A 15,860-nucleotide genomic window follows, 5' to 3' on the forward strand; every position below is an offset into this window, starting at 1 on the left:
TTAAACTTTTGTAAATAACTTTTGTGAAGATTATGCAGAATCGAGGCTGGTAGGGCTGGGGCAGAGTCGGTGCTATGTGAGGCTGGGACAGAGTCGGCTGGGCCACAGCCAGTGATCGTGTGAGGCTGGGGCAAAGCCAGCAGGCATGCACGGCCGGTCGGGGTGAACGCGCAAGGGGCGGGGGAGGGGCGGGAGTGAGCGTGGAGGAATGGTGAACTCGCTATCTAACCTAAGAAGCGGCACAGAGGAAAACTATAGAGATGGCACAGCAACAGCATTTGAGGAGAAAACTTAATCTCCCCGTGCCTAACAAAATGAATGTGTGTACTATATAAAAACTCTGCAAAAAGAAAAAAACAAGTAAATACATGTAATATACGCAGGCAACATGTTTGCATGTAAAACAATGATCGAGTTTGTGCGAGTACATGTAAAAGGAAGTACGTAACTCCATGGAAGCTGAGAGACGCGTGGGTGGAGGAGCCATTGAGAACGTGCGGCGGAGATCAAAGAAAACTCTATCGACCATATGGAGAGGGAGGGGGTGTTGTGCTTCGTGAGTTCGTTTTGGGCTCAATAGATGCTTTTACACATAAAAAGACTTACCTTGCGAGTCCGGAGAGATCTGAATATGCACCGAAGGCGGGCAGTAACAAGCATAAGCCGGAAGAAGGGGGTGGGGGGATACTTTGAAACACGCGCACACACACGCTACCTTGCCCTTTTCGGATGCCGGCCGTGAAAGTGAAAGTACGGCCGGCCGGCCGTGAATAATTAGGGGAGGAGCAGCCAGGAGAGAGCAAAGCGGAGGCGCCAAGCTGGGGAACAGATGGCTGGCGATTTGCTGCTGTGCACGCGCATTTTAGGTCAATGCGCTTGCGCATTGACCTAAAAGCGCACGGGCACAGCAGCAAATCGCCAGTCTAGGTAAAGTCTGTTTAAACCCCTATAGTCGCGCTCCGCTCAATGCGCATGCGCATTGAGAGGCGAGACCTAAAAAGGGAACTCCTGAAACATACAAATTTGCTTGAGGGATGGGGACACTGCCAGTTTAGTGTCTGCACAAAGGTGGGATACAATACAGATTTATTTTAAAAGCTAAAGATGGACGACTTATCAACTTGTACAATGTAACGTTCATCTGTGCAGCACTGATGGGTTGCCCTTTTTCATCCTTCTCTGCAGTTCTTAATTTGTCAAAGAATAAAAGTCATCCAAATTTTGTTAATATGTCGAGGTTGCTGAATGTCAAGGCTCCCTAGTTTTTATTTCACCTCATGCCTCTTTTTATTACCAATATACTCTCCCTACCTACATATATCACCCTTGTATGCTCCTTTCTGTCCCTACTGTCTCCACTTGCCACTGTTTTTCATATTTGCCTCCCTTCTTCTTTCACCTTTTGCTGCTTTTCACTCTTACTCTGGGTAAAAAGCGGATAAATATAAATAAGTTCTGGTCCCCAAAAAAGGGTGCTGGTGAGCCCCACCTGCAAACACCGTGGCAACTTAACAGGGACTGCCTGTTTGCTGCCAAGATGGAGACAACTCGGTGCTTGGGAGTATGTCACAAAAAGTTCACTCTGCCCTTTTGTTTCATGAAACGGAGGACACCTTCAAGTTATTCTTTGAAAGCACCATAAAACGAGGTGGAAATGTTCTCACATGGCTGACCTCCTATCTGAGTGGACGCTCTCAGAAAGTTGCCCTCACGCCATGTGAATCCCAACCGAAGCAACTCTGGTGCGAGGTACCTCAGGGCTCAGCACTGAGCCCGTTACTTTTTAACATTTACCTAGCCCCTCTGATCTCTCTGATTGGCAACTGGGCGGTGAAGGCTATTTCCTATGCTGACGACACCCAGTTGGTTTTTACCTGTAGAGAGCAGACCGTGGAGGGTTTTAAAAATGTCAAGGGGTGCTTATGTGATATAGCTACATGGATGAATTCTAATAAATTAAAGCTTAACGCGGAAAAAACAGAGGTTATGTTTTTTGGGCAAGGCAGGATGTCAGAGTCAGAATTATGGTGGCCAGTGGAAATGGGCACTCCTCCATCCCCAGCTGCCTTTATTCGAAATGTGGGCGTGAAATGGGAAGCAAATCTGACCTTTTTAGCCCAAATACAACAAGTCTCTGCTATTTGTTTCAGTAAGCTAAAAAATCTGCGTAAAATGCTCCACCTGCTTCCAGAAGATTGCCGAAAAACAGTTGTACATGCCACAGTTACATCTAGGCTTGATTATGCCAATGCACTGTATCTTGGCCTCCCAAAATATGCAATCCACCGCCTTCAAATGATTCAAAATGCGGCTGCGAGACTGGTTTGCAGAATTCCTTTCTGACAACATGTCTCTCCGCATTTATACAAACTCCCCTGGCTACCAGTGGAAAAAAGAATCATATTTAAGGCTATGACAATGGCCTTTCGGGCCTTAAATGGAAACTGCCCGCAGTATCTGAAGGAAAGACTCTGTCCTTACCAACAAAACAGGGCGTTGCGCTCAAACTCTTAACTGGCTGCATACCCCACGCTTTAAGAAAGCACGACTGGGGGGGGGGGGGAAGAGCTTTCACAGTGAAAACAGCTGTACTGTGGAACAACCTCCCTGCTTCACTCCGAAGCGCCGAGTTAGAACACTGTTTTAAAAAGGCCTTGAAGACATGGCTCTTCAAGACAGCAGTGGTATAGAACTAATAGTTGCATTCTTGAACTTGATGCCTGTTTTTTTCCCCCAGTTTGTTTTAGCGCCGGACACCCCTGTGTCTGGGGGTAGCTGTCGCGCTTAATAAATCTCAGTATTATTATTATTATAGATTACACATGAGCAAACAAAGGTTCAGCAGAAAACACATATGTATCTTGACTTATGACTCCACACTTCATGCGATAGACCTTTATGAAATTAAACCAACTTTATTTTTATAAGGCTGTCTGTCCTGCTGACATCTCGGTTTCAGAACAAATCTGTGATATACGGAATGTCACAATACGTGCGCTTTTTACTGACTAACACATTTGGCACATGTGGATGGAGAAATGGAAAGCAGAATATCGAGGTAGAAAGACATCTACAAATGGGAGATCATAAGAGTTGAGTTAAAGAATTGGAGCAAGTCGGGCGGCAAAGCAGAGGTGTACCCAAGTGTAACATTAGAGTCACAGCCCTTTGAAGCACATGCTTCTGAACTTTACAAAAGGCCCACATTCAGCCAGAGGCTCCGTCAAGGACAGGTGCAATGGTGTTCCAGCGCCTTGATGCCCTTGGGCTTAGTCCGCGCTTAACAAATTGCCCATTCATTCATTCATTCCTAGATTTCATTCTACCTCATTCACAATTAATTTCCACCAGCAGCTCAAGTTATAGCTCCGTCAGGGATTACCTATTGTGCACACCACAAGGTTACTCTAGTCTCGGGTACAAAGAGGAGCAATCAAAATTTTTCTGTACAAAAAAATTTAACTATTTTGGAGAGTCCTGTTGGACATGATCATTGTATAACAGTGTTGGACAATGACTGGATGATCACAAATGTACATTATGCTGACCAAAGCAATCTCAAGGACTGTAATGATGACAAGCGGTGAAAACTAAAGATGGTGACTGAAGATCTAGAAAGCACCGAGCAGCTCCCTACTGTCCAAGTAAACACAGAATCATTGAAAATTTATATTTTAAAAAGTAGGCTATAATGCACAGCAAGGGAAACAAGAATAAGTTTATGCTGCAAAATGCGTGCGGTTATACCACTTCAAACCACAAACTCAGAATACACAATTGATCCAAACAATAAATGATTTACTTGAAAGCAAAGGGATTCATATTGTTACTCTGTCTCTTGATCAAGGCATATTTGATGGTACAATGCAGAGAACTGTGAATGAAATCACTTCCTTAAATGAAAAGGATTAAGCTTATTTAACGTCAGAGGGATAAAGTCAAAATCATTTTCCCAAAACACACCTGCACCAGAAGAGAAGTCCCTACACTGGTGCAGTCTTCTCTGCGGATGTCATGTGCATTTTGGGAGAGACAAAGTGCATAGAGTAACATAAATAAAGCCTGCAGTAAATCAAGGCACAACAATGTCAAGTCCAGGCAGTGTTGGTATGGGGGTGATCACACAGAAGTCGAAATGTGAGGCTTAAAGATAATCCCACCCAGGCACTCGGGCACTTTTTTTAAACAAAATCATTAAGCACCACACACGTATATGAGACTATATCCAGTGTGAAGGAGGAATATGTGCCACTCCAAAGATTCTCTATGCAAAAATGTTATCTTTTTTGCAATCAGCAGCAACAGATCTTGTTATTTAGACAGCCATTTTCTTAAAGTAGTACTGAGTAAAACACAACATGGAACAACATACTGCAGAACACAGTTATATTAAAAAAAGCCATGCCGCACCCCTGGTTAAACAAGTCGCCAGCTATACCCTCAAGGACTGATAAGGGGATTTTAGTACACATTAGTCACGCTTTTTTAGTTAAGAAAAAATATATAAGACTTCTCTGGCAAACATCTACGTTTGTTGGATTATTTATTAATTTTGGAGGTTTTAAAAATATGTTTTTTTGTCCATGGTTTGCATTGCTAGCTACAAAATACTAACAATGGTAACAAGAATTTGAACATTTTAATAAAAAGCAACAAAAGATTTTAAGGGATTTCTGAAAAGTTAAAATTCTATGATGAAACTTGTTTGAGAAGTGTGCCTATGTGTTGAATGTTTTTAAATAACACTTTCAAAGTCTCAAGTTCTAAACAACATTCAGAGCTGTCTCAATAAAATAAGTGTAGCTCTGAAATAAAATATTACAAGCAACCTTTTACCATAAATAACTCCATCTTCCAAGACAATACCAAAAACATTTGGCCAGTACTTTTATATGAATTGAACTACTATGCACAACTGTTTACAATTTTCTAATGATTTTAACTGAATTCTGACATGTAAAGAATTTTCGGTTTTTTCTAAATCTATGAAACTAAAATGTCAACCTGAAGAAGCCCATAACGGGGTCCTAGTGTGTAGGACAACTCTGTTAATCTTTGGGCTTAGAGTTGTCTGTGGATATTTAAGGAAATAAATAAACACTCGGTGGGCTCACCTTGAAAGGATTAACTGTTGGATATGGGGCATTCAGTGCCTTGCTTATTTCAGATTAGGAATTTACTGGTCTGTGTTTTGAGGTAAACATGTGGGAGACCACGCTTAAAATTGTTTTGAATATGTTCAATTACGAATGCTGAATCACAGACCGAGCAATAATATTTCTACAACTTTTAAGAGAGTAAGGAAGTTTTCTAAATCAGTAACTGTTTATTTGTTGGTGCAAGAATAAACATTTCCGGAGTGTTCTAGACATAAAATTGAGTAAAGTGAATTATTTGCACAATTTGGAATCTACTACACTAATAAAAATTTCCATCATACGGTTTCTTGTTTGAAGTCATATCTTGTGGAATTTAGACCTCCTCCTTATGCCGTATAAACCCATTAATGAGGTCAAGGACAACAGACAGGGGAATACATTTCCTGTAAGTTAATACTGCAGAACACAATGTATGCACTTAAAATCCATACAATCTTACTTCAAACATGTTAACCTGGAGTACACATTTTCTTTAAATCGGCAACTAAAACTTGGAAACAAAATGTTGAATTACAATCAAGGTTTAGTGCAGTGCTCTTTAATTGATAGCTTAAAACAATCAGAAGAGTTCAGAACAGAATTCAAATGCCAATGGTTAACTAAAATTGTAAAGCAGGCAAGGGCCATAAAAGTAAAAAATAAACTTTTCCAAACTAGGTGGCACCCGCTCCAAATACATCTGTGTTGCTAGCAACTGATTTTACAAGAAAAGAAGCTCTATATTTTGTTAAATGGAGCATGGAAAATCTTAACCATGTGATGCTTATTTGGTCAGCTCTTGATATGACCTCCTTTTCACTAGCTTCATAAAATGTTTACAATAAGCACAAGGAGGACTAGAACAGAAGCACCTGAAATGGCGTATTTACTTTTACTCTCAATCTGGGTTTTGTACTGTAATTTTAAGAAACTTTCTTTAGATGTATAAGGAATTTTCTATTGTATTTTAAAATCATGGAAAGTAATCAACATTGTATATGCTTTTTGTAACAATGGTAATGAAAACTATAAATATGAACTTGAAATTCAGACAAGAGCAGCAGAAGAATGCTCTTAATGTTAAAAAGAAAAACAAAATATTTTATGTTGCTTTTATTATGTATTCACACAATTGTAGCAGTGTATTGGTTTAAATGTTATTGTTATGCGATATCTAATTGTTTTGAGACATTTTGTGTGAAACCGTGTAAGCGACAAAATCAAATGTTTTCATATTTTGTAAATAAAAATCTTAACAGTCTTTAAATTTAAGTAAATCCTATTTTAAAGAGAGTAAATATTTAAAAAAATATACAAACTTAAAATGACAGCACCATCAATGCCATCAGCTTAAAAATGTATGATATCACTTTAAATGCCTAATTCCTATTATAACGGATAAAGAATTCCAGCTATACTTTTAAAAAAAAGGTTAAACAGTTCCAACTGTTTCAAAAATATTTTTTAAAAGGGGTCAGGAAATGTAGCTGTTTTTATACGTTTTTATAACCTCCAAGAAACTTACAAATATCCCTACATTTTATTACCAAAGTTCCAACTGTAAAAACATCTTCAATATATTTTAGAGCTTTGGAGTAAAAAAAATTCAAACTTTCATCTACCAATGCTGTAATTTCATAATAAGAGCATGTTGAACTGGTATAGAGCAAAGTTTCCAATATCTGGGCACTCAAGTACTAAAACAAAAATAAGGCATTATCTTATGGTCAGTGGAGCTGCATACTGGGCCAAATATTAATGTTAGAAGACAAACCACTTGTAAGATAGCAACCTTGCACAAAACCATGCATGGTCTGGGAGAGGAGACCCATCACATGCCTGTCACCTACCAGCTTGAGCTTTTTGCATAGACGCTTTCTTTTTAATCGTCGTGTAAAAGTGGAGAACTTTTTAAATGAAATACGAGACCTCTGGAAACGAATATTAAATTATAAATCACAGTGATTTGTGCCATATGTTAATCCGCAATAACACTTGAAAGATAATTGACTTTTGCCATATATGCCACTAAAACGCTTGAATTTTTAGGGATTAAATGTATACACAGACCAAACAAATATACAGACATGTATGTCCTATAGTGTACATTTGCACACAGATATATAAATATATATACGCATACAGAAACAGAAATAAGTAGCTGAGACATTGACACAGACATTGCTTGTTAACCCCTTCGCTGCTTCTGTCGACCAACGGTCGTCGCAAGCACTACCTCCATAGTGCTGCGCACGTCCGTTAGCCGACGCGGCCCAGCCCACTTGATTAAACCGCCGCACCGCAGTGGAATTCAGGCCGCGGTTAAGCGGTTAAAAATTCCAGCTCTCGCACGTTTACAACCTACCCGCCAATCACACTGCTATGGAGTTAAAGAAAGTGGGACTCAAAGTCCCTGGCACATTCTTAATGCTGGATTGTATATACTTTTGTGACTGTTTTGTCTACATAAAAGGTGTACTGTTCTATAATCTTTAGTTGACTGTTTTGGACCGAGATGAATCCTCGCATGTAGTTCAAGTAATCTTATTCACATGACATGTAAAGGGCTCTGATACCCTCAAGTATAGCTAGCGCTATCTAAAACTCAAAATAAATAAATAAAATAAATGTCATCTTAGGCAGTGTTACTCAGTTTGAAAAACAGAACTGCAAGAAATGATGACACACTGGTACTTTAGAGTGCAGCAGTGGTTTCTTGCCTTTTTTTCCATTCACACTCCTAAATCTTTTTCTCATTTGTTGCCTTTTGTACTTTATTCCATTATATTTCCCTGTGTTTTTGTTCTACGTCCTTTTTAGGCACTCAAATGCTCCCTTAAGTAAGAAAATGTGTTTCTATAAAACAGTATTACCATGTTTGTTTATGAGAAAGAGAGGCTGTTCGCTGGTACACTCCTAGACTTGAGGATCATTTGTATATAAATACAGCAGAACTCACTGCCAACAGGATATGCTGTCACAGGTAAGTAATGGTGATAGGGATTATTGCAGAGGGCTGAAGTGAGCAGCGGCTATAAATAAGCAACAGTAAGGAGTGGCTCAAAAGGTGACATCATCCGAAACAAATGAACAGTTGGTCAAGACACTGGGAACAATGCAATGACTGCCCTCTCCTCAGAACCCTGGGGACCATGGAAGCTGTGTAAACATGGCAACCTTTCCCTCTCTAGCATCAATAAAGTAATTTATGAAAAAAATAGAAATGAGAAGATTTGATGGTGCACAGGATCACTAAAGCCTAAAAGAACTTCACATACACAACAGCACATTGGCACTAAACAAAGGACAGCTGTGTCTTCTAGAGAATGAGGAAAGTTTGGCAATAATGGTCACAAATACTTGAATATATATATACCTTTTGAAACTCATGGGAATGTGAGGGTCGCTTAACGTCAGTGACTAAAAGAGATGAAACTAACGGTGAAGGTCAATGGACGGTAGAAATGAACTGCCAAAGCTTACCATCACTACTAATGGCTATTATTGTCTTCATTGCATTTATGTGAGGCTAAATGTGTCCATGCCACAGTCACTGAAAAATGTGCAATTCAAAGGTTGACACTGGATTACCCAATGCAGTCACCACTAGATCCAACATTCTTAACAATCTATTTAAAAATTTTAACAATCTATTTACAGTACTATTTAATTATGACATCCGTCATCAATCATCCCCATTAAAAAAAAAACTTTCAGGGATACATCTTGTCGCCAAACCCTACATTCAAACCAGCAGGAACTGTCTGAACTTGAACTTCATTCAATTTCCTTCGCTAATTTGCTTACGACAAGCACCGTTTGGCTGAAATTTAACAAAAATCATATTTGGGAGAACCCAAAACATCGCCAAAAAACAAACCTTGAAACATACTTATTTTTGATCCATCGACATGGGGAAATAAGCTGCTGTATGAAGTAAGATACTCTTGGTTGAAAACCCCTGCAAACCAACTTTACTTAAATTTCACGATGTATCTACATATTTATTATCAATCAATATATACATATTCCTTCCAGCACAACATACACTTTTACGTGTGAACAGGGACTGTGTAATAATGGCTATGGTATTTGCGAGGAAATGCACACAGAAATAGGTCAATAGTGAGGTCCTTCCCATAATGGCCTGAGGTACTCAAAGAGGTTGTGGGGTCTAGTAAGAACTCCCTTTTCTTTACATACATAGGATGACTGTACCTTCTGTGGAGCATCATGTTCTGGGACCAGCCAGTCCAACTCTGAGGCCGCTGGAAGCTGCATGCCCTCGAACTGCCTCAAGAGGCCCATGGCCACTGCCTCTGCAGAGTTCGAGTGCAGGAATGAATGACAGCTGAACATTGAATACAAAAAAGAAAAAAAGAAAAGGCACATGAGAAATATCTGGTTTCAGAACCATTCAATATTGCTAGTCAGGCGAGTCACAAAAGTCCTAGCAATAAAGTATGAAGCCATTAAAATGATAATTTTAGATTAATTCTGGCCCCTCTACTGTGTCCTGGTGACTTTTTGGGGAAAAAAAAAAAGAAATCGGTCCTATTGCTAGGGCAAAACAGCACAATTTCTTCTCAGATGTAACTCTGTGGGATTTTCATCAGATGATTTATAATGTATAAAGTTATACAGAGTTTAGGTGATGCGTGGCCATCTGAGAGTAAATTTTTAAAGAGATTGATTTACCATCAGAGTCTATCACAAACTCTACAGCATGCCCAGACCTCCAGATAGTTCCTCATAGTCAAGCCTCACAAGAGGATTAATAGGGTGTAGCCTTCCATTCTAACGGTTTAGGGTACTGGCCTTCACTACACATTTTGCCATGCACAAGAACAGCGAGTTATGACATCGCAAACATATTTTAGGGATCTGATGCTCCCATTATCTGTGCACTGGCTGTCTTGAACCCTATCTCACTCATGACCGTCTATATGGTTTGTTCAACTCATTCCCTACAGTACGCAGCAATACTTGAACCTTTTAACATAATCTGACCATTACTTCCCTGCATCACTTCCACAAGATCATCACTTCCACCAAAAAAAGAATTGCTCAAGAGGGTTAGAATACAACGACTTATTTTTCTGAAATGATTTAACTGAATTCACTATTATGTAATTTAGGGTTCTAGTTAGTACTACTTTAAATTAACTTAGGGCTCAGGTTAGCTATAAATTAATCCGATTTGGGTTATGAATAGTATTAATTTAATGTAATGTAATTGAAATTAATGTAGAGTTGAAAGGTAAACAGGACAACAATATTAGATGCCCCGATCTCTTTATTGCCCACTCCCTGTCGCCATCGCCTCTTTCCACTCCCATGAATACCAATTTGCACCCTTGTGGCAGCTCCCAGTCTCACTCACTTCCCCAACCAACTAAGATTCTTTAGTGTTATTCCGGTTAGAAAATAGTCTCAGACTCTTATGCCACCACCCATCGATGTTTTCTGCACACACCACTTCCTATTGGCCATCTCACTCCTTTCTACTACCATGGAGTGGTTTGTTCTCCAAGTGGAGTCAGCAGCACAAGAAATCGATGCGCTCACTGCCAAGATCCCTTGACCAGGATGCACCCGTCTTCCATTTTCTTGCTTATATATGCCATGGCTATAAATTATTTCAAATCAGTGTTGCATATGTAGACTATTAGTGGGAAATGGCAGAAATTTTTAAAAGTCGAGTCATGGTGTCTAGTCACTTCTGAACACCGGGTTCAGGTGTGTATTGTTCTAGTTCTGCACGCCAGGTCATAGGATCTCATCATGCACGTTATTGAATTCTGGCATTGCACACAATACCCGGAACTCTGGTTCTGTATATTGGGTATGGGGCTTGGCATTACATAGCGGGTCATGTGTGCTAGTCATGCACATAAGGGTAAGGGGTCTGGACAGTCACACTTGTTTTAGTCTCATGCTTAACACTAAATCTCAGGGTGTTTAGCTTGACAAATGGGATAGGGTAAATCTTGCATGCAGGAGTTTAGGTTCTGGCATTGTGCACATTATCATGTAAGATTTAGTTTTGGTCTTCTTGTATGGCAAGAGCTTTTGCATAAAACCTGACGTGCAGAAGGACACTTCGCGATGTCACTAACCAGCCAATCAGGAACAACTTTTTATCTTTCTCAGCAGTCATTCACCAGATATACTTACATGGAATCCATGGTGGGTATAGTTCTGCTGCTTGATGTTTGACCTCTCTTAACATCCGCCTCTGTAGAACAAAAAGAAAAAGGGAGGTGCCAAAGGCAGACGAGGAAACGAGAAGGGAGAAAACATCTCATAATTGGTACAAGTGGAAAATGATTGTGAATTAGTTTTAGATCTTTCAATCACCATATCAAGTGTCCCATGCCCCATTAGATCTCATAACTAAAGCGATTATAGATCTCAGAACTACAGAGATTCCAAAAAGCCTGGAACACCCACAAAATAAACTCCAGAATAGTTTCACAGGCCCACCACCATCAATCACATGTTTGTAGCAATGTAGGTATTGAAATCCAGCATGTTGTGCTGTAGTTTAAAAAGAAAAAAGTCTAGTGATGCCAATGTTATGTGAAATTGTGGGGGTAATTGGTGATTTCTTCTCCAAAACAATATGGTGGGGCCATGTATGATGAGGTTTGTTGCCTCCATTATGATTGGGGTAGCAGAACAGCGATGTTCAATAAAATCAGCTACCAAGCCCCAAAAGTAAAAAGCACTAAGGTAAGGAAAGGGTGCATGAAGAACTTGGATACTAGTTAATCCGCAGTCCTGGAAATAGATCCCTCACTAAAGCAGCAGGCGTGTGCAGCTGCCTGCTAGGTCCATGTAACAAAGGCAATACTTAATTTCTGGATTTTCAGTCAACTGCACTAAGTATGCTAGAACTTTTTGCAGCAAATCGTTACGCTACAAGTCCCAGCATGCTTTTTGTCACCTAAAAAATGAGACTGAAGCCAACTTGACGACAAGGCATCAAATTGACATTTTATGACAGTCACATCCTCTTGAAAAGACAATGTTTCGACAGTTAATATTAGGAACTGCTGAGGCCAGCATTTAAGACTGCTTACTGAGCCAAAGCTCCTCCTAAAATATCTGTTAGGAGGAGTGGCTCTCAGAAGGGTTAGTGGGATGGCCTTCCGCATCTACTCAAGCTTCCATTATTCATTTGACAATACAATGACAGCCATTGGTAATGAACGCTCATTTTAAGGGTCAAAAAACAATATGGTATGTGCTTGTACAAGTACACTTTGTAGTATTTGGGACTAAGTAACCTCTACCACATATTAAAAGGATAATTCAAGTTACTCAGGAGTTTGTTGACAAAAGAGAGGAAAGACTAAAAGCCAGGCTCCTCCTTAACCCCTTCAATGCTGGCCCGTTTCCGCCGCTGTGCGGTAAACAAACGAACAGGGCGGGGCCGTGACGAACCCCAGCCGTCATCCGCACACGAGCGCCGCGGAGCATGACGGCTAGGGTTCGTCACCAGCATGGAAGGGGTTAAAGTCAAATAATGTTGATAAAGTGTATTTTGAAGGCTAAAGAATAGGTGTAATTAATCCATATCTATGGGATACACATTTCTCAGACACTGAAGTATGAAGGACTGGGGTGGTCCTTCAAGGATTACAATTTGTGTAGGAGGTTGGACGCCCAGCATGCCAGCTGTATCCTTCGTCTTTCACAGGTGGGCAACAAGAGCACCATTTCTGAGGCAATCAGAACATCTCTTATTGAAACGATTTTAAAATAAATCTGTGACAACTTTTTAAGCCAAAAACTGCATTTTTTTTAAACACTGTATTTTCCTGTACAAGAAAAACCAAAAAACAAGACAACGTTCATAGAATTGGGTTTTTTGATAGATTTCAGTGTAGGCACTCCAGTGCTCACAAACCAACCTGGTAGGAACACTTTTCAGTGCATTTAGTTTAGGTTAAACATTAGCAAGAGAAATTTCCCTATATGGCTGACCTCCATGCTAGAGCATGACCAATAGTGAATTTACCTCTATCTTCGGCTGTACTGCACTTACATTATTACAAATCCAACAACGTGTACAAACATCACTTATTGAGGCAAAATTACACATGACAATGTCAATTGGATAACGGTGTTACACAGTTCATATCACAAGAGTATGCGAGTTCAGGTATGCAATCCTAGCCATCAGTTACACTGATCGCCCGCCCACCATTTCGTCAAAACAGGAGTAGGTAAGCAACTCACGTGAGAGAGGACCAAAGGAGGCCAGAAACCAAGGAGGAGTGATTACAAGCCAAGGTGAACTAATGGTAAATGCAGCCAAGGTGGAGTGATCGTGAATACAAGGTAAAGTGATCATGAAGCCAGGGTGGAGAAAATCTAAAGCGAAAGTGAAGTGAGTGTGGGGAAAGCACACTGCGGTTTGCTGCAAAAATGATTTTAACGCAAGATCAAATCTATTTGGCCACTCAAGATACTTGCAGTTCATTCTTAGAAAACAAGATTGCCTGGGATCTGACATCACTCTCAAATTGTGTGATCTAGATATGAAAATCAAATTTTGGGTGATTCTGATCTTGCTTACCCCTTTACCTTCCCTTCCCCACAGAAAGTACCTGGTGGCACCCAGAATGCAGAGTCAATCTTGGTTCTTCAAATACTAAACAGAGACTTTACCATAAAAAACAGACAGTGGTGTAAATAAGTCCTCTTCAGATACAGTGATGGAAGAGGGTAATCGCAAAATAAGAAATTATTTTGCCTCTGCTGGGAAAAAGAGCGTGGCACCTTTCCCGGCACAGGGAGATGGGTGAACAAGTACTTCACTATCACAAGCGGGATGCAGCTTGGGTCTTATCGTTTGGATTACAAATCCAATCCAAAAACATGGCGACACCACAGAAACAAAGAGTCTTCCAGAACAAGATAATGTGGTTAGTACAGTATTTATTTTCTCACTCTAAGGGTACGTCCTGTAATCACCAAGAGAACTAGCAAAAGGTTGTGGAAGGCTGGGAAAGTTTAACAGCAAACTTCATGGGGCACAGACTTTCCTCTACATTATTGCAATGCATACCTGGTCCATACAATGTCAAACACTTTCTACAGGCAGAGGAGATTCGGAAATCTCTCAGTCCTCAAACTTATATGGATTGGCCAGTCTTACTCTTTATTGATCAAATTGCATCATAGATCAATCATAGGGAATCATCTGCCCTTCACCTTCTCTTATTTCAGGCCAGTAACATCCCCATTAAACAAAGTGAGTCCAGACACAAAGGGGGCCATCCCCAGCTTCTCCATCTCTGCTACTCTGATATGTTAAGATAAAGTTTGACACAAGTGATGTGCCAGATGGAAACGACCTGCTTAGTAACCTTTGTTTACTTTTAACAAGATCATATACAGTTGGATTACAAAAAAAAGCTGATATTATAAAATTAGTATAAAATGAACCTGCTAAAAAAATACTTCCAATGAGAAACCTCATCTATAAAACAATTTGTTGTTCCATCTGTGGGGAATAATTTCTAGGAGTTAAATTTGATTCCTGCTAGTCTACCCTTGCTGATAGGGAGAGGGGCGGCAGAGGCGAGAGAGATACACTCTGGCTGCAGCCCGACTTGTCCTCAAACACAAAGTGGAGTCTGCCTTTGGATTAATCTTTAATGTGCACATAAACCGAGAGCTCAAAAGTGCCATACAGACAATAGTTATCATTGAGGCAGCCACATTGAGGCTCTCACCAACTCAGCACATTTAAGGGGTAGTCCTACCTTTTTTCTTAGCAGACAGCTGTTTTAGATTTCTACTGTGCCTAAGAAAATATAATTACTTATGAACTCTAAGCAAACACTGAATGGTTCTTCTTTATTTCAAGCATGAACATCTCCACCCAAGAACACGAAAAAGTGTGGAGGAAGTGAGAGAAAAAAGTCACCCCTTTACTCCTTCCACAGTTCTTCAGGCAAGGCAAGTAAGGGAGAGAATGTTTACGCAAACTGTGAAGCATGGGCAGCTGATAGCAGGCAACTACTCTGAATATTGTTATTGGTTTTTGTTAAGCGCACATATCACCCAGTTGGGTCTCATGGCACTGTTGCACAATCATTAGAGGATGTTGACCGCGGATTTAGAGGTGTTTAGAACAAGCAGGTTTTCCGCTCTTTTATGAATAGCCTGTGGTCCGTGATGGCTCGGAGGTGTGTCGGGAGATGGTTCCACAGTTGTGGAGCTAAGTAGGAAAATGATCTGCCACCATTTTTAACACCTTCGATGCTCATGACGAGCTGAGCTCGTCATGAGCCACGGCGCTCCGGTGCTCATGACTAGCTCAGCTCGTCATGGCCCATGGAACGCTCAGGTGTGGGGAGAATTCCCCTTCTGTGCTGAGCGTTCCACGGGAGTCAATACACCTGTGACGAGCTGAGCTCGTCATGAGCCACGGCGCTCCGGTGCTCATGACTAGCTCAGCTCGTCATGGCCCATGGAACGCTCAGGTGTGGGGAGAATTCCCCTTCTGTGCTGAGCGTTCCACGGGAGTCAATACACCTGTGACGAGCTGAGCTCGTCATGAGCACCGGAGCGCCAAAGCTCATGACGAGCTGAGCTCGTCATGAGCATGGGGGCGCTGTGCGCGCCCCCCTCCCCCCCCAGCCCAGCGGGGGAATAACCCCCGCAGCGAAGGGGTTAACAGTTCGGGCCCTAAAGGGGATCAAT

General features: G+C 40.8%; 1 protein-coding gene across 2 annotated transcripts in view; it reads right to left on the reverse strand.

The window, feature by feature from the left end:
- The window catches only part of RUBCN (rubicon autophagy regulator), a 170,595-nt gene that overhangs the window by 24,178 nt on the left and 130,557 nt on the right, over positions 1-15,860 (reverse strand). For both annotated transcript variants that reach the window (XM_078666321.1, XM_078666320.1), the window contains 2 exons: positions 11,316-11,376; positions 9,357-9,489 (listed from right to left, as the gene is read on the reverse strand). In XM_078666321.1, coding sequence (XP_078522447.1) covers positions 9,357-9,489; positions 11,316-11,376 — 194 coding nt within the window. The remainder of the gene's footprint in view (positions 1-9,356; positions 9,490-11,315; positions 11,377-15,860) is intronic.

The sequence above is a fragment of the Lissotriton helveticus genome, chromosome 11, assembly GCF_964261635.1.
Source record: "Lissotriton helveticus chromosome 11, aLisHel1.1, whole genome shotgun sequence".
Classification (NCBI taxonomy): Eukaryota; Metazoa; Chordata; class Amphibia; order Caudata; family Salamandridae; genus Lissotriton; species Lissotriton helveticus.